Source organism: Hypanus sabinus, chromosome 5, assembly GCF_030144855.1.
Source record: "Hypanus sabinus isolate sHypSab1 chromosome 5, sHypSab1.hap1, whole genome shotgun sequence".
Taxonomy (NCBI): Eukaryota; Metazoa; Chordata; class Chondrichthyes; order Myliobatiformes; family Dasyatidae; genus Hypanus; species Hypanus sabinus.
In genome coordinates, this window is record NC_082710.1 from 14,088,687 (window position 1) to 14,114,849 (window position 26,163).

Genomic DNA, 26,163 nt, shown 5'->3' on the forward strand with positions numbered 1-26,163 from the left:
ATAATATAAAAAGGATACAAAAAGATTTTTTCAGATATTTAAAGAATAAAAGAGGGACAAGATTGTATATTAGACCACTGGAGAGGTAGTAATGAGGGACAAAGAATGGCATCTGAACTTAATCAGTATTTCATATCAATCTTCACTGCAGAAGACACTAGCAGTATGCCAGAAATTCAAGAGTGTCAGGAGGCAGAAGTGAGTGTAGCTGCTATTAATACAGGAGCTTGGGAAGCTGGAAGGTCTTAAGCTAGATAAGTCACCTGAACCAGATGGATACACCTCAGGGTTCTGAAAGAGGTAGCGGAAGAGATTGTCAATAATGATTTTTCAAGATTCACTAGATTCTGGAATGGTTCCAGAGGACTGGAAATTTGCAAATAACACTCCACTCTTTAAGAAGGATGGGAGGCAGAAGAAAGGAAATTATAGTCCAGTTAGCCTGACTTCAGTAGTTGGGAAGATGTTGGAGTCCATTATTAAGGATGAGGTTTAGGGGTATTTAGAAGCACACAGTAAAAAGGGCCAAAGTAAGCATGGTTTCCCAAAGAGGAAATCTTGCCTGACATGTCAGCTGGAATTCTTTGAGACAATAACTCGCAGGATAGATAGAGTAGAGTCAATGGATGTTGTTTGCATGGATTTTCAGAAAGCCTTTGACAAGGTGCCACACATGAGGCTGCTTAACATGTTAAGAGACCATGGTGTTACAGAAAAGATACTAGCATGAACAGTAAAATGGCTAACTGGCAGGAAGCAAAAGTGGGATTAGAGGTGGACTTTTCTGGTTAGCTGCCGATGACTAGTGGTGTTCTGCATGAGACAGTGTTGGGACCAATTCTTTTCATGTTATATGTCAACAATTTGGATGACGAATTGATGGCTTTTGGCCAAGATTGCAGAAGATAAAAAAATAGGTGGAAGGGCAGTAGTGTTCAAGAAGCAGGAAGTCTGTGGAAGGACTTAGAAAAATTAGGAGAATGAGCAAAAAAATGGCAGATGGAATAGTGTTGGGAAGTGTATGGTCATGTACTTTGGTAGAAGGAATAAAGGCACAGACTATTTTCTAAATGGAAAAAAATTCAAAAATCAGAGGTGCAAAGGGACTTGACAGTCCTTCTGCAGGTTTTCCTAAAGGTTAACTTGCAGGTTGAGTCAGTTAAGGAAGGCAAGTGCAATGTTAGCATTCATTTTGAGAAGACTAGAATATGAAAGCAGAATATGAGATTATTTTCATATATGAAATATGAAAATATGCTGGTGCTTTATAAGCGATTGGTCAGATAGCAATTGGAGTATGGTGAACGGTTTTGGGTCCCTTATTTAAGAAGAGAGTGCTGGCTTTGGAAAGGGTCTAGAGGAGGTTCACAAGAATCTGGGAATGAAAGGGTTAACATATGACGAGGCTCTGGTCCATACTCACTGGAGTTTAGAAGAATGAAGGGAATCTCATTGAAACCTATCGAATATTGAAAGGCTGAGATAGAGTGGATGTGGAGAGATGTGTCCTATTGAGGGGAAGTCTAGGACCATAGGACACAGCATCAGAATAGAGAGACATACATTTAGAACAGAGATGGGGAGGAATTTCTTTAACCAGAGGATGGTGAATCTCTGGAATTCATTGCCACAGACAGCTGTGGAGGCCAAGTCATTAGGTATATTGAAAGCGGAGGTTGATAGATTCTTGATTAGTCATGGGGTCAAAGGTTATGGGGAGAGGGCAGGAGAATGGGGTTGAGAGGGATAATAAATCAGCCCTAATGGAATGGCGGAACAGACTTGATAGGCTGAATGGCCTATGTCTTACGGTTATATGGTATGTGCAAAATTACTTTTTTAAAATGAAAACAAAATAATGAAGCCAAATTTCAAAAATAATCAATTGCAAAATATTAAGTTTGTTTTTTTACTCGTTAACTACATTTGCACTGGTGTTACAGAGCTTCAACAATTCCACATTTCTGTACAAAATTAGTTTTGAAGGTACATTCATTCAGAACCCAAATTTCACTGTTCTTTTCACATAACTGAGATCGTCAAAGTGGGACCATCCATGTGTCTGTCACCTGTATTCTTCCCATCACATCTCAGTGACCAGACCCGAAAACAATGCTCAGTCTGTCTTACTGGCCACAACATTAGTTAGATAATGATTTTCCCAGGTTTGTATTCATTGTTTATACTAGATTGTATGGTAAATGGTAATTAATTCTCATAATACAATAAAGTGCTAATCACTGATCCATTGAATAGCATATTAAATGCTGAACTCTTTTTTAAAAATAGATTAACAAGATTCCAACGAAATGGCAGTGAAAGACTGTTTAGTTACAAAGTTAAAACCAGTGCTTTTAAAGAGTTGATTTTTTAAAAAATAGATAACATTCATTACAAGTCTGCAATTTCTGGCCTACTTCATTCAATTGCATTAAATATTTTGCCATAGAAAGTCTATTTTAAAAATTATCTGTTTTATTTATCTTTCTGTAAAGTAACTTGGAGGAAAGGAATATGTCCTCAAAACAGTTCTGTTCCCCCTTAAGCTTTGATCAACTGAAGGACAAGAGATATTTTTGAATTCTTGAGATCCTTTCTGACATTGAAGAACATTAGAACTGTCAATAGTTGGAGTATTCTTTGAGTTATTTCGACCTTGTTCTTCAATTATTCGTGCCATCATGTAGCTAACTTTCCTCTGATGCGCCAGAGCCTCCTCCTTATCATTTAACTGCCAACATAAATCAGAGAAACAGAATTTTATTTAATCATTTATAGAGGAATTTAAAAACAGAATATGTAGTGAATAATTTTTCATAAGGCGCAGCATGGTAGCATAGCTGTTAGTGTAACACTATTACAGCACCAGTAACCAGGGTTCAATTTCTGCTGCTGTCTTTAAGGATGTTTGCATGTTTTCTCTGTGACAGCATAGGTTTCCTCCCACATTCCAAAGACGTCCAGGTTAGCAGATTAATTGGTTACGTGGGTGTTATTGTGTGGCGTGGAAGGGCCCTTTACTGTGCTGTATCTCTAAATAAATTAAAAATAAATAAATTCAAGTCTGTTAAAAACAATTATAGGAAGGATGTCAAGGCAGAAGAGGTCTACCAGGATGCTGTCTAGAACATGCTGTTTAGAGGGCATGAGCTGTACGGAGAGACTGGACAAACTTGGGTTGTTTTCTTTGGAGTGGTGGAGGCTGAGGGGAGATCTGATAGAGGTTTATAAGATTATGAGAGGCATAGATAGTGTAAACAGACATTATCTTTCTCCCTCCTCTCTGGCAAAAGGTACCGAAGCATTCAGGCTGTTACGACCAGACTGTGCAACAGTTTCTTCCCCCCAAGCCATCAGATTCCTCAATACCCAGAGTCTAGACTGACCTCTACATAATTTATTATTATATAGAAATTTGTCCCCTACTGTGCCTATTGTCCTGTTTATTAATTAATTATTGTACTGCCCTGCACTGTTCTGTGCACTTTATGTAGTCCTGCATAGGTCTGTTGTCTAGTGCAGTTTTTATGTTGTTTTACGTGGTCTAGTGCGGCCTTGAGTTGTCTCACATAGTCTAGTGTAGTTCAGTGTTGTTTCATGTAGCACCAGGGTCCTGGAGGAACGTTGTTTTGTTTTCACTGTGTACTCTACTAGCAGTTTATGGTCGAAATGACAATAAAAAGCCACTTGATGTGACTTGATCTTTCTCCCAGGGTTGAATTGTCTAATATCAGGGGACATGGATTTAAGGTGAGTGGGGGTAAGTTCAAAGGAGATGTGTGGGGCAAGTTATCTTTATTCTTCCCCCCTCCCCCATAGAGAGTGGTGGACGTGTTGGGCACACTGCTTGGTATGGGGGTAGAGGATTTTTTAAGAGACATTTAGATAGGCACATGAACATGAGGGAAATGGAAGGATATGGACATTGTGTAGACAGAAGAGATTAGTTTAGATGGTCATTTGATTATTAATTTAATTGGTTTAGCACAACATTCTGGGCTGAATAGTCTTGCTCCAGTGCTGTACCGTTCTATGTTATAATATATAACACTGCATTGGATTGGTATAAATAAGGCAGATCATTCAGATTCAGTCTGAAAGACCCAAATTGACTGCCCCCAATTCTCATTTTCTCCTCTTTTCCATTTCCCCCATGCCTCAGACATGCTGGTTTAAAGATAAAGATTAGCTTTATTTGTCACAAGTACATTTAAACATACATTGAAATGTGTCATTTTGTGTCAACGACCAAAACAGTCTGAGATGTGCTGGGCATGCTTCTGGTGCCAATACAGCATGCTCGCAACTGGTTAACCTTAACCCTAAGCTTATGTCTTTGGACTGTGGGAGGAAACCAGAACACCTGGAAGAAACTAATACAGTCACGGTGAAAATGTACTACTCCTTACAGGGAAGTGAACCCCGATTGTGACCTCTGGTGCTGTACAGCAATTGTGCTAACTACTACAATACCATGCAGCACCAAGTTTGTAGGTTACTGTAAATTCCCCTAATGTGGTTGGTGGTAGGACAATTGGAAGGGTGGGCAGTGATAAGTGAGTGTTGTGGAAGTGTTAATGGACCACTGAGGAAATAGTTTGAGGAGGTGTGATTGACCCAGAGTTGTTAAAGAGTGAAAGCATTGAATGTATGTATTTAAGATATAGGGAACTATAAAATACAAATGTGAGCACGGCTCAGTCAAGACCACATTTATATCAAACTGTGGACACAAGCCCTATCATTGCCTTTGGAATATATTAGGCTGATGTTTTGTTGCCGATCTATAAACTCAGGTTTCTCTAGTTATTTTTCCATGAGACGTCATTGAAACTGGACATATTCATGTACTTTCTCACTTGTTGGAAATGAAATCTGGTTACATCTTTGCTCCTAACTTGTTCTATTTTGCATTCTGCTAGTGTGACGAGGTTGTACATCTAGTAGTTCTGTTCAGTATGCTGGAAATGTGAACATTATGTGCTCAAGCTTTTTTATATAAATTGTGACATAAAACAACATTCTTGTAAATTGAAGTTCAGATTTACTTATTTAATTTTATTTGCCAATTTTCTGTCAAATTTATTATTTATTATTATTATTGATTTCAGAAGTGTGAGATCATGTTATTGAGTAATATCAATATAATCCACTTATCAATATTAAAAAATTACCGTGTAGACATATTTCTACTTCTTAGCAAAGCAGATACCACAGAAAGTCTGTTGTACTCCAAATTATCAAAAGCTATTTACAGTTTTAAAATTATTGAGAAAATTTCTTAATTGTAATGTCTTCTAAATAATGCTGTTCCGGCTCATTTTAGCAGAGAATGATGACTAATTATGAAACAATGAGGGATCACAACTGAAATGTTACCAGCTATTCAATTATTAGGAGAGGGTACTGAAGGAGGAAATCAGCACATTAGACTTTTTAGTCCCTGTTCTAGCATTTGCAACACTTTTTAATAATATATACAGCACTGTGCAAAAGTCTTAGGCATATATCTCAGGTGCACAGTACTGTGTTTGTCATTGTGGAGTGGAGAGCGAGTTTGTAAATCAGGTGGGGGCAAAGGATGTTGGGGATGGCAACAGTGGAGCTCTGCAAGAGGGGTGTGGGACAGGTGGCAGAGAAGGAGTGCAGGGGCAGGGGGTGATGTGGGTACAGACAGACAGTTATGAGACACCAGGCAAGGTCATTTCATTCCAGAATGTCTCTCTAGTGCTTCTCGCTCCCTCCCCTTTCCCTTCCCCTTTTCTCAACCATGATTCCCCTCTCCCTGCCCCCTTCCCACTCTCAGTCCACAATACAGACCCATATCAGAATCAGGCTTATCCTCACTCATATATGTAATAAAATTTCTTTTTTATTTTTGTGGCAGCAGTACAGTGCAACACATAAAATTACTACAGTACTGCGTGAAGGTCTTATGCGCTGTAGCTATATAAGATATGTGCCTAAGAATTTTGCACAGTTCAGTATCTGACTCCTAGTATTCCCTAACTATTGAATTAGTAGAAAATAAAATGTAATAATTCCTCCTTAACACTTGAACATCTGATGTAATATTCTATAGAATCTGTTCTCCCCAGCCCCAGTTAATTATGAGGGGTAATATTGGAAGCATACTGACCAACTCAATAAGCACCCTTAGCACCTCCTGGGGGTCATCCAAGAATTCCAGTTTCTTGTAGTCAGCTGAGGAATTGAACAGTCCCTTCAACCTTTGCCCAAGTGTTGTAAGGTTCACTTCCGTTCTGTCAGCAGGATCTGGAATGGCGTGGGAGACACAAGATCAATGCATTAGGGGATAACATTGGTCAAAAGTAAAAAAAAACACAAGTGATTCTGTAGTTGCTGGAAATCCAGAGGAACATACACAAGATGCTGGAGGAACTCAGCAGGACAGGCTGCATGATAGAGGAATAAACAGTCGATGTTTTGGGCTGAGACTCTTCATTCATCCTCTCCACCGATGTTGTGGGACCTGCCGAGCTCTTCCAGTAATTTGTGTGTTACACTATATGAAAGTTTGAATTGATTTGTGACTGAAGGCGACCGATACATTTAGACACAAGTCCCCAGGGCAGACTAAAATACAAGTTGTTTCACTGTATAACGAGTGCATCTGGACAGGTTTTGTGCTGCCTGAGTTTGGGAAGCAAAAGTCAAGCTTCAGCTTTCCAGTCCCACTGATGAAGTGTAACCACGAAGTGTCACTCACAGCGCTGCTGGTCGGCTACTGATGGCTTTCATAGCCAGTGAAAAGTGGGCCCAATGAAATGAATAGACAAATCATCTACTGAGAGACAATAGATTGATTTAGTAAATTAAATAGTCAAATGAACTGATTCATGAAATCACATTCAAGTTTAATTGTCATTCAGCCATGCATGAATACCTGCGACCAGGCAAACAAAACAGAGTTACACTGGGGCCAAGGTGCAAACCACAGTACCAACAGTCACACACAGCACAAGGCACATATAAGATAGCAAACACTTAAGATATCAGTAAAATACAGTCCCACAAAAAGAAGTCCAAGACCCTGAGTTAATGAATGTTGTAGCAGTTGGCAGTTGAATGCAGTACAGCTTATCTTCTGCCAAGCAAACACCAGAGGGCAGCACTGATTTCAGCTTGGATGCCGTGCCTCACCTTCTCTGGTGAATGGCACCAAGTATTGTGTTCAGTTCTGGTCACCTCGTTTTAGGAAGGATGTCCAGCTTTACAGAGGGCTCAGAGGAGCTTTACCAGGATGCTTCCTGGATTATAGATCATGTTTTATGAGGATAGGTGAGCAAGCTAGGTCTTTTCTCTTTGGAGTGAAGGAGAGGTGACTTAGATAAACATATAACAATTACAGCACAGAAACAGGCCATCTCGGCCCTTCTAGTCTATGCCGAATGCTTACTCTCACCTAGTCCCACTGACCCGCACTCAGCCCATTACCCTCCATTCCTTTCCTGTCCATATACCTGTCCAATTTTACTTTAAATGACAATACCGAACTTGCCGCTACCACTTCTACTGGAAGCTCATTCCATACAGCTACCAGTCTCTGAGTAAGGAAATTCCCCCTCGTGTTACCCTTAAACTTTAGCCCCCTAATTCTCAACTCATGTCCTCCTGTTTGAATCTCCCCTACTCTCAATGGGAAAAGCCTATCCACGTCAACTCTATCTATCCCCCTCATAATTTTAAATACCTCTATCAAGTCCTCCCTCAACCTTCTACGCTCCAAAGAATAAAGACCTAACTTGTTCAATCTTTCCCTGTAACTTAGATGCTGAAACCCAGGTAACATCCTAGTAAATCTTCTCTGTACTCTCTCTATTTTGTTGACATCTTTCCTACAATGCGGTGACCAGAATGGTACACAATACTCCAAATTCAGCTTTAACAATGCCTTGTACAATTTTAACATTACATCCCAACTCCTATATTCAATGCTCTGATTTATAAAAGCCAACATACCAAAAGCTTTCTTCACCACCCTATCCACATGAGAGTCCATCTTCAGGGAACTATGCACCATTATTCCTAGATCACTCTGTTCTACTGCAGTCTTCAATGCCCTACCATTCACCATGTATGTCCTATTTTGATTAGTCCTACCAAAATGTAGCACCTCACACTTATCAGCATTAAATCTCTTTTCTTGCTTAGTAGGGGTTTTTTTATTCACAAAATTTTCAATCTTTAAGATAATTTTTTGAGGCATTGTAAGTGTTGTTACTTCAATGTACCTGTGTATTTTGAATAATAATAATAATAATAATAATAATAATAATGATAATAATAATAATAAAAAGATTTGGAAAAAAAATAAACTCCATCTGCCTTCGTTCAGCCCACTCTTCTAACTGGTCTAAATCTCTCTGCAAGCTTTGAAAACCTATTTCGTTATCCACAACACCACCTACCTTAGTATCATCTGCATACTTACTAATCCAATTTATCACCCCATCATCCAGATCATTAATGTATATGACCCAGTACATTGAACCCAGTACAGATCCCTGAGGCACACCACTAGTCACCGGCCTCCAACCCGACAAACAGTTATCCACCACTACTCTCTGGCATCTCCCACCCAGCCACCGTTGAATCCATTTCACTACTTCAATATTAATACCTAACAATTGAACCTTCCTAACCAACCTTTCGTGTGGAACCTTGTCAAAGGCCTTACTGAAGTCCAAATAGACAACATCCACTGCTTTACCCCTGTCAACCTTCCTAGTAACCTCTTCAAAAAATTCAATAAGATTTGTCAAACATGACCTTCTACACACAAATCCATGTTGACTGTTCCTAATCAGACCCTGTCTATCCTGATAATTATATATATCATCTCTAAGAATACTTTCCATTAATTTATCCACCACTGACGTCAAACTGATGGGCCTATAATTGCTAGGTTTACTCTTAGAACTCTTTTTAAACAATGGAACCACATGAGCAATACGCGAATCCTCCGGCACCATCCTTGTTTCTAATAACATTTGAAATATTTCTGTCAGAGCCCCTGCTGTTTCTACACTAAATTCCCTCAAGGTCCTGGGGAATATCCTGTCAGGACCTGGAGATTTATCCACTTTTATATTCCTTAAAAGCACCAGTACTTCCTCCTCTTTAATCGTCATAGTTTCCATAACTTCCCTACTCGTTTCCCTTACCTTACACAATTCAATATCCTTCTCCTTAACGAATACCGAAGAAAAGAAATTGTTCAAAATCTCCCCCATCTCTTTCAGCTCCACACATAACTGTCCATTCTGATTCTCTAAGAGACCAATTTTATCTCTCACTATCCTTTTGCTATTAATATAACTGTAGAAACCCTTCGGATTTATTTTCACCTTACTTGCCAAAGCAACCTTATATCTTCTTTTAGATTTTCTAATTTCTTTCTTAAGTTTCTTCTTACATTCTTTATATTCCTCGAGCACCTCATTTACTCCATACTGCCTATATTTATTGTAGATCTCTCTTTTTCCTAACCAAGCTTCCAATATCCCTTGAAAACCATGGCTCTCTCAAACTTTTAACCTTTTCTTTCAACCTAACAGGAACATAAAGATTCTGTACCCTCAAAATTTCACCTTTAAATGACCTCCATTGCTCTATTACATCCTTCCCATAAAACAAATTGTCCCAATCCACTCCTAAATCCTTTCGCATCTCCTCAAAGTTAGCCTTTCTCCAATCAAAAATCTCAACCCTGGGTCCAGTCCTATCCTTCTCCATAATTATATTGAAACTAATGGCATTGCGATCACTGGACCTGAAGTGCTCCCCAACACATACCTCCGTCACCTGACCTATTTCATTCTCTAACAGGAGATCCAACACTGCCCCTTCTCTAGTCGGTACCTCTATGTATTGCTGCAAAAAACTATCCTGCACACATTTTACAAACTCCAAACCATCCATCCCTTTTACAGTATGGGCTTCCCAGTCTATGTGTGGAAAATTAAAATCTCCCACAATCACAACCCTGTGCTTACTACAAATATCTGCCATCTCCTTGCAAATTTGCTCCTCCAATTCTCGCTCCCCATTAGGTGGTCTATAATACACTCCTGTTAGTGTTACTACACCTTTCCCATTCCTCAATTTCATCCAAATAGTCTCCCTAGACGAGCCCTCTAATATATCCTGCCAGAGCACCGCAGTAATATTTTCTCTGACAAGCAACGCAACACCTCCCCCTCTTGTCCCTCTGATTCTATCACACCTGAAGCAACGAAATCCAGGAATATTTAGTTGCCAATCACACCCATCCTGCAACCATGTTTCACTAATAGCTACAATATCATATTTCCATGTATCAATCCGTGCTCTAAGCTCATCCACCTTTCTTAAAATGCTACTAGCATTAAAATAAATGCATTTAGGAAATTCTCCACCTCTTCCTCTCTGTTTACCTCTAACAGTACAAAGAACTTTACTGTCTTCTTTTTCTTCCTTCTCCCGTACATCTGTTCCTACACTCTGGTTCCCCTCCCCCCTTGTATCTAGTTTAAATCCACTGGAGCCTCTATATTTGTCCCCCTCCAGTTCAGATGTAAACCGTCCCGCAGGAACAGGTCCCACCTTCCCTGGAAAACTGCCCAATTATCTATAAATCTGAAGCCCTCCTTCCTGCACCATGTCTTCAGCCACGTGTTGATCTGCACTATCTTACTATTTCTAAACCCACCTGCACGTGGCATTGGTAGCAATCCTGAGATTGCTATCCTAGAGTTCCTGTCCTTTAACTTAATAAAGCTAAGATAACAAGAGGCATAGATCGAGTGGCTAGCTAGAGACATTTTCCCAAGGCAGAAATGGCCAATACAGGGGTATAATTTTAAAGCGATTGCAGGAAAGTATGGGTGGGAGATGGCAGAGGTAGATCTTTTTTACACAGAGAGTGCTGGGTGTGTGGAGCACACTGCCAGTGCTGGTGGTAGAATCAGATACATTAGGGAGATTTAAGAAACATAAATAGGCATATAGATGAAAGAAAAATGGATGCCTATGTAGGAGGGAAGGGTTAGATTGATCTTGGAATAGGTTAAAGGGATGGCACAACATTGTGGGCTGAAGGGTCTGTACTGTGCTGTACTTTATATTAAGTGTGTAAAATTTCTTATTCTTAATTTTGCAGTAAGTCAAAGGTGTTCTGAAACATTTAATTTTAGTGACGTTCTAACTGGGTGCAGAGGCAGTGGGTAGGTAGTGGCAGACCTTTGTTCTGAGGGAGGTGACCTGCTGAACTTCAGCCTGCATTTGGCAAAACCCAGGCACAGGACTACCTGCCAGAATAAGGGGTGGGGAGAGGGCGGGGGCCCCAATAACATCCCAACATCCCCATTGTAGATGTACCTTGTTTGGACGGTGTCCATACGAGCCCTTTCTTCAGATATTTTCTATGCAGTTTTCTTACTTCAGTAAGTCGCTGAGTTTGGTCATTTGTCCTTTTCAATTGATGTTCAAAGGCACTTCGAAATGCATCAGCCATAAGATGTGCCTCTTCCTCACGCTTTCTTTGAAGATCAATCTAATGGTTTGCAATGAGATCCAAAAAAAAGTAACTTAGTTGACTTATTTTTTAATATATTCTTACAACAGCTCGAACTGCTGCAACTCTTTTCTCCTGATCAATGTATCAATGACAGTTGAGATTTCCAGTGGTGGGTGAGTTCAGGAACAGAGGCCTTAGGACATTCCTTTAGAACAGAGAAGAGGAGGAATTCTTCTAAATTCCAATGAGTACAGGCCCAGAGCCATCAAATGCTCCTCATACATTTCAGGCCTTAGTCTAACAAGTCATAGCTTCAATGCACCTTTAAGGCTAAGCTGAATATTATTTTAACAATTCTCAGAATCCAAATCACAATCAGTTTTAATATCACTGGCATACTGTATGTAATGAAGTTTGTTGTTTTGTTGCAGCAGTACATTGCAACACATAATAATGGGTCAAGAGAGAACATTAAGGAGCAAATTTACATGAACATTGAATTCTCCAACTTCCGGTAATTCCCTCCCTCTCCCTTCCCCCATCTCAGTTTCACTCTGCCTCCTCCTCCAGCTGCCTATCACCTCTCTCATGATTCTGCCTTCTTCTACTACCCATAGTGCTTTCCCCTTACATTCCTTCTTCACCTTTCCTGCCTATACCCTCCCTGCTTCCCCTCTCCCACCTCTTGATCTCGCCCCTTACTGGTTTTTCACCTGGCACCTACCAGCCCTCTCCCCCCACTTTCTTTATAGGGCCCCTGCCTCCTCCCTCTTCAGTCCTGACGAAGGGTCTTGGCCGGAAACGTTGACTGCTCATTTCCACGGATGCTGCCTGTCTTGCTGAGTTCCTCCAGCGTGTTGTACGTGTTGCTTTGACTCCAGCATCTGCAGTGTACTTTGTGTTTAAAATTTACAAGGATGTTGCCAGGACTTGAGGACATAAGTTATAGGGAAAGGTTGAACAGGTTAGAACTTTATTCCCCAGAATGTTGGAGAATGGGGTGGGGGGGGGGGGAGATTTGATAGAAGTATACAAAATTATAGCTAGGGTAAATGCAAGCAGGCTTTGTCCACTCAAAGTCATAGGTTAAGGGTAGAATGCTTAAGGGGAACACGAAGGGGAATGTCTTCACTCAGGGTGATAAGAGGCAGTTTGAGCTTCCAGCAGAAGTTGTGGATGTGGGTTCAATTTCAATACTTAAGAGAAAGTTGTGTAGATACATGGATGGGAGGTGTCTGGAGGGCTATGGTCTGCATACAGGTCAATGGGACTAGGCAGATTAATAGTTTAACACAGACTAGATGGGCCAAAGGGCTGTAGTCCATTTAGTTCTGTGTTATAGTGTCCTATGACTCTATTTCCTCTGGGCTTGTGCCAGTGTAACTTTGGCTAAGTGTTAGCAAATCCATGCATTGTGAGGACATACTCGCTTCTCACTACTACCATAAGGCAGGACAACTTCACTCACAACTATTCTGAACAAATTCTATGACCTACAGACACTTTTTCAAAGACTACAATTCATGGCCTCAGAATTTTTTTTTATTTGCACATTTGTTATTACCTATACTTCATTTATGTATAGTTTTTCATAAATTCTATTGTGTTTCCTGTAAATTTCTGCAAGTAAATGAATCCCAAGGTTGTATACAGTGACTTATATGCACTTTGATGATAAATTTGATTTTACTCTAATTTGCTTCTCCCATCTTTGCTTCTCTGGGATCGGCAGCACAAAATATCAAGGAATCTCACTCCCTGCTAATTTTAAAGCAGGGGTTCCCAACCTTTTTATGCTATGGACAATACCAGTGGGCAAGGGGACCCCAGGTTGAGAACCCCTGCTCTACTGTGTACTGCCCACATTTTCTATCTTATTTTAATGTATAGATTTTTGTTTAAAATTTACGCCTAGAGTAAACCAATAAATCTGTATATGCTTACAGTCTATAATGGCAATCTTAAACACAAGAGATTGTGCCGATTCTGGAAATCCAGAGCAACACAACATGCTGGTGGAACTCAGCAGGTCAGGCAGCACCTGCGGACAGGTATAGGCAGTCAACGTTTTGGACTGAGACCTTTCATCGACTTCGACTCTATATTCATTTCCATAGATGCTATCTGACCTACTTCCAGCATTTTGTGTGCGTTGTACGATAAACATCAAGGGTCACAGTAGCAGATTGTGGTGAAAAAGTGACATGGCTTAAAAACTTGTAGATTATATTTGTGAGTAACACACCTCCTGCTGCAGCACCAACAGTTGCTTTCGGGTAGCGGCTGCCATCCTGGCACAACCACAAGGCTCCGCGCCGATACCCTTACAGTGACAGGCTCCGAGCACCCCCAGCTGAAGAAGAACAATTTCAATCAATGACAGTGTCAGCTGAACTGTTGCATTACACTTAAATAATTGTTTATTTAATCAATGTTGTTTATATCCCCAAAAGCATTTCTCAGATTTGTTAATAGAATGACGGAACATCAAATGTGCAAAGTTAGTGGTTTGTGTACTAAGAGGTTAGCTTTATTTGTTACATATACATCGAAACATACTGTGAAATGCATCAGTGGTGAAGTGCTGGAGACAGCTGGCAAGTGTTACCATTCTTCTGGCATGCCCACAGCTTAGTAACCCTAAGTGTGTCTTTGGAATGTGGGAGGAAACCAGAGCATTGAGAGGAAAGCCATGCAGTCCGGGGGAGAATGCAGAAACTCCTTACAGACCGCGGCAGGAATCAAACCCTGATTGGTGAATGCTGGGTATTGAGCAAATACACCAGACCACACCGCCACCATAATAAGAGATTTAATTAATTCTAAGAGTTCTGAGATGCAAAGGGATTAGTCGCCTTTACCTTGCACCTGGCCAGCAGAACGCAAGCAGTCAGGTAAGTGAATGGGAACCCGAGGGTAGAATCAGAAGGAAGTAGAAAAAACAGTTCAGCTGAAGGAAAGTAAAGAGTGTTAGGTGACCACAGTTTCGTTTACCGTGGGTGTCACTTTAAAACACCTGGATGAAGCAGGACTATGATGTCAGTGTAACAAGCTGCGACAGACCGCTGGAACTTTCGGGGAGGGGGAGAGGGAGAAAGTAAGTTAGTTTGTTAGTTAAATTAGAGAGAATGCAGAGACGATTTACTAGGATGTTACCTGGGTTTCAGCACTTAAGTTACAGAGAAAGGTTGAACAAGTTAGGTCTCTATTCATTGCAGCGTAGAAGGTTGAGGGGGGATTTGATCGAGGTATTTAAAATTTTGAGAGGGATAGATAGAGTTGACATGAATAGGCTGTTTCCATTGAGATTCAAACGAGAGGACATGATTTGAGAGTTAGGGGGCAGATGTTTAAGGGAAACACAAGGGGGTATTTCTTTACTCAGAGAATGATAGCTGTGTGGAATGAGCTTCCTGTAGAAGTAGTAGAGGCCAGTTCAGTTGTGTCATTTAAGGTAAAATTGGATAGGTATGTGGACAGGAAAGGAGTGGAGGGTTATGGGTTGAGTGCGGGTAGGTGGGACTAGGTGAGATTAAGAGTTCGGCATGGACTAGGAGGGCCGAGATGGCCTGTTTCAGTGCTGTGATTGTTATATGGTTATATGTTATAGTTAGTTTTGGACTACAAGCTGCTGACCAGAGCTTGCTGCGATAATGGGTAAAGTCTGATACTTTCCTATGCCCAAAGGATTGGGTTGATTAACAGCACACAGTGCATATTGGATGCGTGACTGTCACCTTGTGATATTTCTATGTGGATTTTGGGACGCCTCGATGGATAATATCTTTGGCTACTGTTGCTTCGTTTTCCCAGCGTGGAACCTGTGGAATTCTACATGATTGCCTCCGCTCTACATTTTAACATGGATTTACCAGTCCTTCCCCTCACTTATTCCATGGATTACTGGAACTTTCTAGTTTACCATCTTAAGACTTTAAGATCTGTTCCTAAGCTTGACAGTTTGGGAGCCACACACACATAACACTGTTAACTTCTGTTTATTTTGTTTAATTTTCCATATTTTTGAGTAAACACTAATAAATAGTGGTTTAACATTAAAACCTGACTCAGTTTGGGATCTATTGCTGCTGGTACTTAACAAGAGAAAGGAGAAAACAACAGCAGGTGAACAACAATCAGAGTACACTGAACTTCCCTGGTTTACAAACAGCTAAATTGTGCATGGCCTGTACATATCATCGAGCGCCGGGGGGACTGGTAGCATGGGTTTATGGTGGGACTTTTGGCACCTGAGAACTTAGATTGCAGCAGCAATTCCAAATAGTGAATGGTTCAGATTGTAAATAGTTCACAAGAATGGAGCAATGCCATATCCTGGGAGTGATCTGTGTTGGGAAACGGCTGATCAATGAGCACACCAGCAGGGAAAGTCATAATGTAAAATTAAAGAGGTGGTGGTAGAGGCAGGGACATTAGGGACATTTCAGAAACTCTTTGACAGGCACATGGATGATAGAAAAATGGAGGGCTATGTAGGAGGGAAGTGTTAGATTGATCTTGGACTGAGTTACAAGGTTGGCATATCATCGTAGGCTGAAGGGTCTGTACTGTGTTCTATAGGCTCTTCATACAAACGCGTACTGCTTTTGTAACAAGATTAGTAAGTCAAGACACAAATATAAACACATAGATGTAATCAGACTCGTGGCCACAGCTGGTATTTTGACATTTTGAAAGAACTAGGTGGAGAGCGCTGTTAGTAAGTGACAAGGGATGACATACTGTAATTTCAGAAGGTTGAGATGTAGAAAGTTCATACGGTTCAGTTTGGGCGGAGATGAGAAATAGTCAAGGTAAGAAATCACTAGTCGGACTAGTATATCAGTACTCTAACACCAGGTATGTTTGTTAGATGGGTATAATCATAGTCAACCTAAACAGGATATAAACTGGACAAACTGAATTAGCAAGGGTTCATTATTTTCCAATGGGGAGAAAATTTTAAAAATCAGAGGTGCAAAAGGAGTCCTTGTGCAGGATTCCTTAAAGGTTAACATGCAGGTTGAGTCAGTGGTAAGAAAGGCAAATGTAATGTTAGTGTTCATTTCAAGAGGACTCTAGGATATAAAATCATGGACATTATACTGAGGCTTTATAAGTCATTGGTCAGACCTCACGGAGTAATGTGAGCACTTTTGGGCCCTTTTCTAAGAAAGGGTCCAGATGAGGTTCACTAGAGTGATTTTGGGAATGAAAGGGTTAACACATGAGGAGCCCTTGATGGCTCTGGACCTGTACTTGCTGGAGCTTAGAAGGGGTAGATCACATTGTAACCTATTGAATATTGAAAGGCCGAGATAGAGTGGATGTGGAAAGGATGTTTCCTATGGTGGGTGAGTCTAGGACCAGAGGGCGCAGCTTCAGAATAAAGGGTTGTCTATTTAGAACAGAGATGAGGAGGAATTTTTTAAGCCAGAAGGTGGTGAATCTGTGGAATTCATTGTCACAGATGGCTTTGGAGACCAAGCATTAAGTATACTTAAAGTGAATATTGATAGGTTCTTGGTTAGTCAAAGCATAAAAGGTTACAGGACAAAGGCAGGAGGATAGTGTTGAGAGAGATAAAAGATCAGAATGTGGAGCGGATTCGATGACCAAATAGCCTGATTCTGCTCCTGTGATTTATGGAATGCATTCAAGTTGGTTTCTTAAACCAGTACGCACAGGAAGTAGGCATTTAATTTTTTTTGTGATTAATGAATGATTTTGTGGTTAAGGATTCCCAAGAAAGATGTGACCTTAGCATGGTAAAATTTCAATTTCAGACCAAGAGTGAGAAACAAGGAGGGAAAGTCCAGAAGCAGAGGGCTCCACCTCAGAAAAGAGAAAAAAGTCACTTTAGGACAGAAATGAGGAGAAACCTCTATAGTCAGGGGATGGTGAATGTGGACCTCGTTGCTGTGGAGGCCAACGCATTGGGTATATTTACAGCCAATTTGATAGGTTCTTGTTTAGTAAGGGTGTAAATGTTACAGGAAGAAGGCAGGAGAATGGGGTTGAGAGGGAAAATATACCAGCTACGATCAAATGGTGGAACAGACTTGATGGGCTGAAATGCCTCCCTCTGTTCCTGTATCTTATGGGAAATTTAACAAATTAGTGATTTTTGCTTTCCCTTATCTTTAATGCAGTTCCCCTCCTTCCTTCTAGTCCATATCACTTATCAACCTGACTCTTCAGTAGTTTAGGATTCAGGCTCACACAATACCATTGTTCTTAAATTGGTTATCAGAAGTGGGGAGCGATTGCCATCGAGACTTGTCCAAGGTAGTTTCTAAATGCAAACTCGAAATTGAAGTGAAGCCCACACAGGTAAATTTAAGCATCAGGATTGTGTTGCCTTTAAGGCATTTATTTAGTTTGTTATATTTTCGCTTTAGTAACTTGTTTGTTATTGTTTTCTAGTTAAAATTAAGATTGTTTAAAGTAAATTCGTAGTCTGTGATATATTGCGGCATTTGATGATGTCACACCCGGTTTGGCCGCGTCTTGTGGGAAAATACCGGTTTGGAGAAACGGGAAGGGGGGGGGGGCTTATGTGTGCAGGATCAGCGCGAGAAAAGTTTTCTTTCTATGCACTAGAAACATTAGTGAAGCAATGCCGTAAGTTAATGAGGTAATCGATATGTTGAATTAAAAATGTTAACGCTGGTTCTGTTAAAAGTAATGATGATTGATAAAGTTTATGTCTTTTGTTATTTAAAGTGTTGCAGATAGTTTGTGTTGAAGTGTATTTAAAACCAGTCGATGACGTAGGTAGATTCTGACTGTATGTTGCACTTTAATGTAATACAGTTGTTGTAGTTTTACTTTTGCAAGTATTTATGATGTAAATGTGATGCCAAGAAGGAAACAGATACTGTATATATTTTGTATTGTTTTATCAACAGTTTTCACCATACGTTAATGTGGAAGAGTGAACAGTAAACGGTTCATCTTACTGGAACCGCCTCATTGATTGGTTTATGCTTGGTGTTTAGTTCAGAGTTCTTTTACACCTGTGCGAGAACACTACAAGGATGTAATCAGCAAAAGATTTCAGAAATCCATTGCCACACTTCTCAAACAAAACCTGCCAGGTTTTAGACCATAAGGTATAAGACAAAGCAGCAGAATTAGGCCATTTGGCTTATTGAGTCTCATGGCTGATTTATTATCCCTCTCAACCCCTTCCTCCTGCCTTCTCCCCACAACCTTTAACACCCTGTCTAGTGAAGAACTGATCAACCTGTGCTTTAAAGGTACCCAAAGACTTGGCCTTCACAGCTGTATGGGCCAATGAATTCCACAGATTCACCACCCTCTAACTAAAGAAATTCCTCCTCATCTCTGTCCTAAAGGGATGTTCTTGTATCTGAGGCTGTACCTTCTGGTCCTAGACTACCCCACTATAGGAAACATCCTCTCCACGTCCCCTCTATGTAGGCTTTTTAATATTCGATAGGTTTCAATTAGATCCCCCAGTACTGAGCATTAAATATTGGTTTACATCTAAATATAAAACAAAAACTGATGATAAACAGCATAAAATACCTAAAATGTAATGGTTTTACCTCTAAAGCTGTGATCTCAGTAAAGCCATTGATGTTTCTGGGCAGTGTTTTTTCAAATGCATGTTGATCTGGTACGTTGACCATCGATAACAGTTCGGAGCATTGCTGGGCCAATACTGAGAAACATTGAACAGATTGTAAATAATCGTGAAAGGCACCAAAGAAAACTGAATTTAGAAAATTAGTTGCAAGTTAATGTTTCCGAATCTATCATTACAACGTATCCTTACTCATCACACTAATAATTTAGGGAAATAAAGGATTTTAAACTAAAAAGATATCAATGTGTACAGATGGTAGCCTAAGATATTTCTTCACAGCATTAACAAAGTGTTTCCTTCATCCAGGTGCCAAGGGGCTGACAAACTGGTGAAGATGTGCCCCCAGCAGAGGTGGTATTTTGTACAGAGTGGCAAGGGTATTGCAGAGGCTTTCCAGAACAACGCTGAGACACGTCTGACTAAGAATCATACACCGCGTGACTGGGTCTCCACACTGCAGGAAATCACAGGTCTCAGCCACAGTTAACACTCCGCTTCGAATGTTGTCTCTTTAAATAGCAAAAGATTTACTTAACTGTTCACTGAGATACAGCACAGATTAGGCCCTTCTGGCTCTTCGACCCATGCCACCCAGCAGCCTCCGATTTAATCCTAGCCTAATCACAGGAGATTTTGCAATACCCAATTAAACTATCAAATGGTACAGTTTTGGACTGTGGGAGGGAAACCAGAGAACCCGGAGGAAACCCACACGGATATGGGGAGAACATACAAGCTCATTACAGACAGCTGCTAGAATTGAACCCAGGTCGCTGGTATTGTAAAGCATTGTGCCAAGCCCTGTGTTGTGGTGTCACCTCTCTGACTGCACTGTGAGTAAATGAGGTCTGTCATTTCCCAAACCAGGCAGAGTAAAGATTTATAAACACAGGAGATTCGGCAGAGCAACACCCACACAAAATACTGCAGGAACTCAGCAAGTAAGGCAGTATCTATGAAGGAGAATAAGTAGTTGACATTTCAAGGCCAAAATCCTTCACCAGGGATGGAAAGGAAGGGGACAGAAGCAAGTTGGAGGACAACATGTCATATGCTGTCCGGGTAGCCTTGTACACTGATCTGCCTAATTCTCAGAACTTTCTCCCCACCCCTTTCTCCTTTCTTCTTCCATTCCTCCTCTCACCCTCTCCATCACCTCCCTCTGGTGCTCCCTTTTCTCCTTTTTCCATCATCCACTGTCAATTATATTCCTTCTTCTTCAGCCCTTTTCATCTTCCAGCTACCCCTTCCCGGCTTCTTACTTCATCCCCCTCTCTTGTGAAGTGGTTCATTTTGGTAGGTCAGATATGATGGCATAATATAGTATTAATGGTAAGACTCTTTGCAGTGTGGAGGATCAGAGGGATCTTGGGGTCCAAGTCCATAAGACGCTCAAAGCAGCTGCGCAGGTTGACTCTGTGGTTAAGAAGGCGTATGGTGTATTGGCCTTCATCAATCGTGGAATTGAATTTAGGAGCCAGGAGGTAATGTTACAGCTATATAGGACCCTGGTCAGACCCCACTTGGAGTACTGTGCTCAGTTCTGGTCGCCTCACTACAGGAAGGATGTGGAAGCCATAGAAAGGGTGCAGAGGAGATTTACAAGGATGTTGCCTGGATTGGGGAGCATGCCTTATAAGAACAGGTTGAGTGAACTTGGCCCTTTCTCCTTGGAACGACGGAGGATGAGAGGTGCACAAGATGATGAGGGGCATTGATCGTGTGGATAGTCAGAGGCTTTTTCACAGGGCTGAAATGGTTGCCACAAGAGGACACAGGTTTAAGGTGCTGGGGAGTAGGTACATAGGAGATGTCAGGGTTAAGTTTTTTTTACTCATAGAGTGGTGAGTGCGTGCAATGGGCTGCCGGCTACAATGGTGGAGGCGAATACGATAGGGTCTTTTAAGAGACTTTTACATAGGTACATGAAGCTCAGTAAAATAGAGGGCTATGGGTAAGCCTAGTAATTTCTTAGGCAGGGCCATGTTCGGCTCAGCTTTGTGGGCCGAAGGGCCTGTATTGTGCTGTAGGTTTTCTACGTTTCTTAATGCTTGTAAGTAGGTACAAGGAGATGTCAGGGGTAAGTTTTTTTTTACGCAGAGAGTGGTGAGTGCGTGGAATGGGCTGCCAGCAGCAATGGTGGAGGCGGAACTGATAGGGTCTTTTAAGAGACTCCTGAATGGATACATGGATCTTAGAAAAATAGGTAGTTCTAAGGTAAGGACATGTTCGGCACAGCTTTGTGGGCTGAAGGGCTTGTATTGTGCTGTAGGGTTTCTATGTTTCTATGTTTCACCCACCCACCTGTGCTCCTCCCCTCCCCAACCTTCTTATTCTGGATTTGCCCCCTTCCTTTCCAGTCCTGATGAAGGATCTTGGCCCAAAACATTGACTGTTGATTTCTCTCCATAGATGCTGCCTGACCTGCTGAGTTCCTCCAATATTTGGTGTGAGATACCAATGATTACATTGGAGGCAAATCGCGTGCTTACAGGAATATTGACATCGATGGCTGAATGATATTGGGGGAAGATTTCCTTGAGATTTCCCACTGGGTCAGCAATGTAGCCACTCAATCATCAATATCTAAATGTTTTAAGTATAAACTATAGGCTTATTTCATCAGAAACAGTGGCAAGATCTCTATGTTTGGCATCAATGTTCCTGGATTAGGAATGAGGAAATCACTAAATATTTGAGATACCTTTCTTTAGATAGCAAGTTAGCCAATCCTTATGCAAGTCTATTTGCATGAATATTGACAGCATCAAGAAATGTTTTGCAGGGCTTACTGCCAAGATTTGTACAAGAACACTGCACCTAGGAATTCACGTCGGCCATCCTTTAGAGTTTCGGAGTGGGAGGAAGGGGCTGGAGAGATAGATGGAATGATAAGCAACTTCACCCTACAACATTGCAAGAGCTCACTCAACGTACATGCGTTTTCCGATTTGAGATCCCGAATCTCAGCATCTCTTTCTTCCAGTTTTTTTGCAAGTTCGGTGTTTTCAATGCACATCCTATGAAGAAAAGGAGAAATAGCTTGTTGTGTCCCAACATTAACACTTGCTAAGGAAATAGAATTTACAAAATTGAAACAATGACTGTGAATCAATGAACACTTAAATTTACAGATTCTGCCTCTACTAAATTATTCATTCTTGCTGTAATCATAAACTTATGTCTAAGTAAATTTATTATCAAAGTGTGTATATAATCACCATATACTATTGTGAGATTCTTTTTCTTGCAGGTATTTACAATAAGTACAAAGAAACACAATAGAATTAATGAGAAAACCACACACTACAAAGACAGACAAACAAACCAGTGTGCAAAAGGAGACAAATTGTGCAAATAATAAATAAATAAATAATAACAAGTATACTAATCAAACCAATCCAATAGTCTCTAACCGGGAACGTACAGGGCATGAAAGTGCTAGAGCATCTGAGGATAGAGAGTATGAAGGAGACACCCAGGCACAGATAACATATCTGCTCAAAACAAAGAAATAACCATTTCTTTGTTTTAACTTTTTTGTCTGAAACAAGACAGACAAGCAGAAACCTCACCATCAAGCTTGTATCACTCTGAAGGCCGGAGAATAAAATCAGTTTATACTATTCATTCTAGCCTTGGCCTTCGATAACACTTTCAGACAAAAAAGTTATTTTTACTATGGGGCAACAAAACAACAAAATAACCCTCTATTCATAACAAATCTGCTAACCTTTCAATTCTTTCAATCCAGAATTGTTCCAAATGTTTAAATTTATCTTGTTTGAAGTCATTTTCCCACTGTAATATATTCACTTCCTGGAACAAAGAAAAATAAGTCAGGTGTTATGTCTATCTAAAATATACTGTACTATATTGTACATCACTTTCCAAAACCTTTATATCCTCTTTCAAAACTTGCCCCTAATTCAATCCTCTTTCTGGACCATCAGGGATGTTACATACAAGCAGATGACTTGAATTATCTTTCCTTTCCCAGCCAATAAATGCTGAGATAGTATCTACTATTATTAAACACAACATAGATTCCAACAAAATTAAATGAATTTTGAAATGAGAAAAATGCTATCCAACAAATAGAAGAGAGCATTGGAAGAACTCCAAACAAACTAATGAGTAAGATAAACTGTACATTGAGGAAGTCACAGTTTACATAGTTGATTTTAGTCATTAAAACTTGTGTCATATCTCAGATTGAAGAGTGTATTTTTGATTGTTATCTAATATTAAGGAGAAACAGGACTCTAAGTTTTGATATGCTACAATCAATAACTTGATCTTCTTCCACAAGAAAGAAAACCTTTATTTTCCCATGGTTGATCTCTTCAACGAGTTAACTACAGATTTGTTTAGTCTGCAGGATGTGACAATGAGACAGTATAAGAAGAAGCCAAAAAAAAACTTAATTGTGCTAATATCAGGTCTCTGACAAAGCTACAGTATTTAATTATAGAATCATGGAACACTGCAGCACAGAAACAGGCTTTTTGGCCTATTTGATCCTTGCCAAACTATCCCAGTCCCATCGACCCGCACCTGGACCATAGCTTTCTATACCCCTCCCATCCATATACTTATCCAAACTTCTCTTCAATGTTGAAATCGAACCTGCATCCCACTTCAGCCTGCAGCTCGGTCTACACCCTCACCACCCTGAGTGAATCATGTTCCCCTTAACCATTTTACCCTTCACCCTTAACCCATGACCTCTAGTTTTAGTCTCACCCAACCTCTAGGACAAGGACAGGAAAGAGTTAACCGACACTTTTGTGTTAGACAGACAGACATACTTTATTGTTCCCGAGGTCCTAGTCCTGAAAACTGCCAGATTCTCCTCTTTGTTTCTTATCCAAAATCCCTTTTGGAAATTACTAATGAACCTTTTTCTATCCTTTTCTTAACTCCAAATCATTTCTTTCTGCATAGCAAGCAAGCAAGTTTATTTGCATAGCACTTTTCAAACACAAGGCAATTCAAAGTGCTTTACATAGAACAAGATATAAAAATCAAATATCAAATTTCAGCTAATATATATGAGAATAAAACCACACAAAAATAGATATGATAAATAGAAGTCCCAGTGCAGGAGATTCTAATTAAAAGCTACAGCGAAAAGAAGTGTCTTAAGCCTCAATTTAAAAGAGCTTTAAAATGGGCAGACTTTAGATTCTCTTGGAAGGTTATTCCAGATATGTGGAGCATAGAAACTAAAAGCTGCTTCACCATGTTTAGCTTTGATGCTGGGGACAGCAAGCAGACCTGCCCCAGTCGACCTGAGAGCTCAGCAGGGTTCATAATGCAGCATGCATTTTGGCTGTAGACCATTCAGTGCTTTATAAACCAGGAATAGTATTTTAAAGTCAATCCTCTGATGGACAGAAAGCCAGTGTAGTGATCTGAGAACTGGAGTGATGTGCTCTAATTTCTTGATCTTAGCAAGGACTCTGGCAGCAGCGTTCTGAATGAGCTGCAGCTGACTGAGGGATTTTTTTACAGAGACCTGTGGAAATGCCATTACAGTAGTCAAGCCGACTAACAATAAATGCATGGTCGAGTTTTTCTAGATCTTGCAGAGACATAAACCCTTTAACTCTCACTATATTTTTAAGATGGTAGTAGGCTGACTTTGCAATTGTTTTAATGTGGCTGTTAAAATTTAAGTCGGAGTCCATCACAACACTAGGGTTTCTGATTTGGTTTGTGGACTGTAATGACAGGCATTCTAAGTGTTCCTTTTGGCACCAAAAACAACTATTTCAGTCTTCTCTTTGTTTAACTGGAGAACATTTTGGCTCATCCAGTCAGTGATTTATTCGATACAATTTTTTAGTGATTGTATGGCACCACAGTCACTTGATGAAACTGTTATATAAATCTGAGTGTCATCCACATAATTAAGATATTTTGTTGCCTAACATGATTTGAGCTAGAGGAAGCATGTATATGTTAAACAGAAGAGGCCCTAGTATTTTACCCTCGAGGCATGTCATTTCAGTTCAGTCACACACACACAGCTATCAATCAATACAAAATTCGATTCATTTAGGACTGTCCCAGAAAGTCCCACCCAGTTTTCCCGTCTGTCCAGTTGTCCATGGTCAACTGTGTCAAAATCTAAGTGATGCACCATCAATAACTCACACTGAGACGTAGGCGAGATATCGGCTTTTATTGACTGGAAGAAGGAACCAGGAGTGAGTGTCTATCATACAAGGTCCTGGAGACTGAGGCCGATCTTCAGGCCGCAGGTCTCCTTTATACAGGGGCCTGTGGGAGGAGCCACAGGAGCAGTCAGCAGGGGCGTGTCCCGACAGGCACATAGTTCACCACATTCACCCCCCCTTCGTTTGAAAAGTCCTCATGTAGCGAAGGTTCTTACAAGTCAAGCCGATCAGGCGGTCGAATCTGTCGCTGCGATCTACGTAGCACCGGCTGTGACCGCATAGGTGCCGGCAACATTGGCGATTGCACAGGGGACGGGGGTTGCGCGTGTTCTTGCCCACTAGGCGCCGGTGATCCCTCATGCATGTGCGAGGCGCCTGGTATAAATGCGTACGAAACGCCCGGTATACAAGTGTCGTGAGGAGTCTGTGTAGGGCCTGGTGAGTACGGTGTCACCTCTGGTGCAGGGTTCACAGTTACCGGAGAGCCTTCAGGGTAGTGGTCTGCTGCACCTGCGGGTGCCAGGTCGCGGATGGAGACCGTATCCTCCCGCCCATCAGGTAAGACCACGTAAGCATACTGGGGGTTCGCATGGAGAAGGTGAACCCTCTCCACCAGCGGGGAGTATTTATTGCTCCTCACATGTTTCCGGAGCAGCACTGGCCCCGGGGACGTCAGCCAAACTGGTAGGGTGGTCCCAGTGACAGACTTCCTGGGAAAAGAGAATAAGCGTTCGTGAGGGGTGGCATTGGTGGACGTACATAACAGAGAGCGGATAGAGTGCAGTGCCTCAGGGAGGACCTCCTGCCATCGAGAGACCGGCAACCCTTTGGACTTGAGGGCT

The 26,163-nt window shown here is 41.0% G+C and overlaps 1 protein-coding gene and 1 long non-coding RNA gene across 3 annotated transcripts in view; one reads left to right on the forward strand and one right to left on the reverse strand.

The window, feature by feature from the left end:
- Window positions 1–1,881: 1,881 nt before the first annotated feature.
- The window catches only part of ccdc125 (coiled-coil domain containing 125), a 51,650-nt gene continuing 27,368 nt past the window's right edge, over window positions 1,882–26,163 (reverse strand). For both annotated transcript variants that reach the window (XM_059969405.1, XM_059969404.1), the window contains exons 6-12: window positions 22,870–22,955; window positions 22,074–22,156; window positions 19,096–19,211; window positions 13,767–13,874; window positions 11,383–11,557; window positions 6,140–6,276; window positions 1,882–2,731 (exon numbers count right to left, since the gene is read on the reverse strand). In XM_059969405.1, the coding sequence (XP_059825388.1) occupies window positions 2,480–2,731; window positions 6,140–6,276; window positions 11,383–11,557; window positions 13,767–13,874; window positions 19,096–19,211; window positions 22,074–22,156; window positions 22,870–22,955 (957 nt within the window). In that variant the 3' untranslated portion in view covers window positions 1,882–2,479. The remainder of the gene's footprint in view (window positions 2,732–6,139; window positions 6,277–11,382; window positions 11,558–13,766; window positions 13,875–19,095; window positions 19,212–22,073; window positions 22,157–22,869; window positions 22,956–26,163) is intronic.
- On the forward strand, window positions 16,747–22,064 carry LOC132393940 (uncharacterized). The gene is made up of 3 exons (XR_009512106.1): window positions 16,747–17,854; window positions 19,443–19,606; window positions 21,549–22,064. It is a non-coding gene; the product is annotated as an uncharacterized LOC132393940 (long non-coding RNA).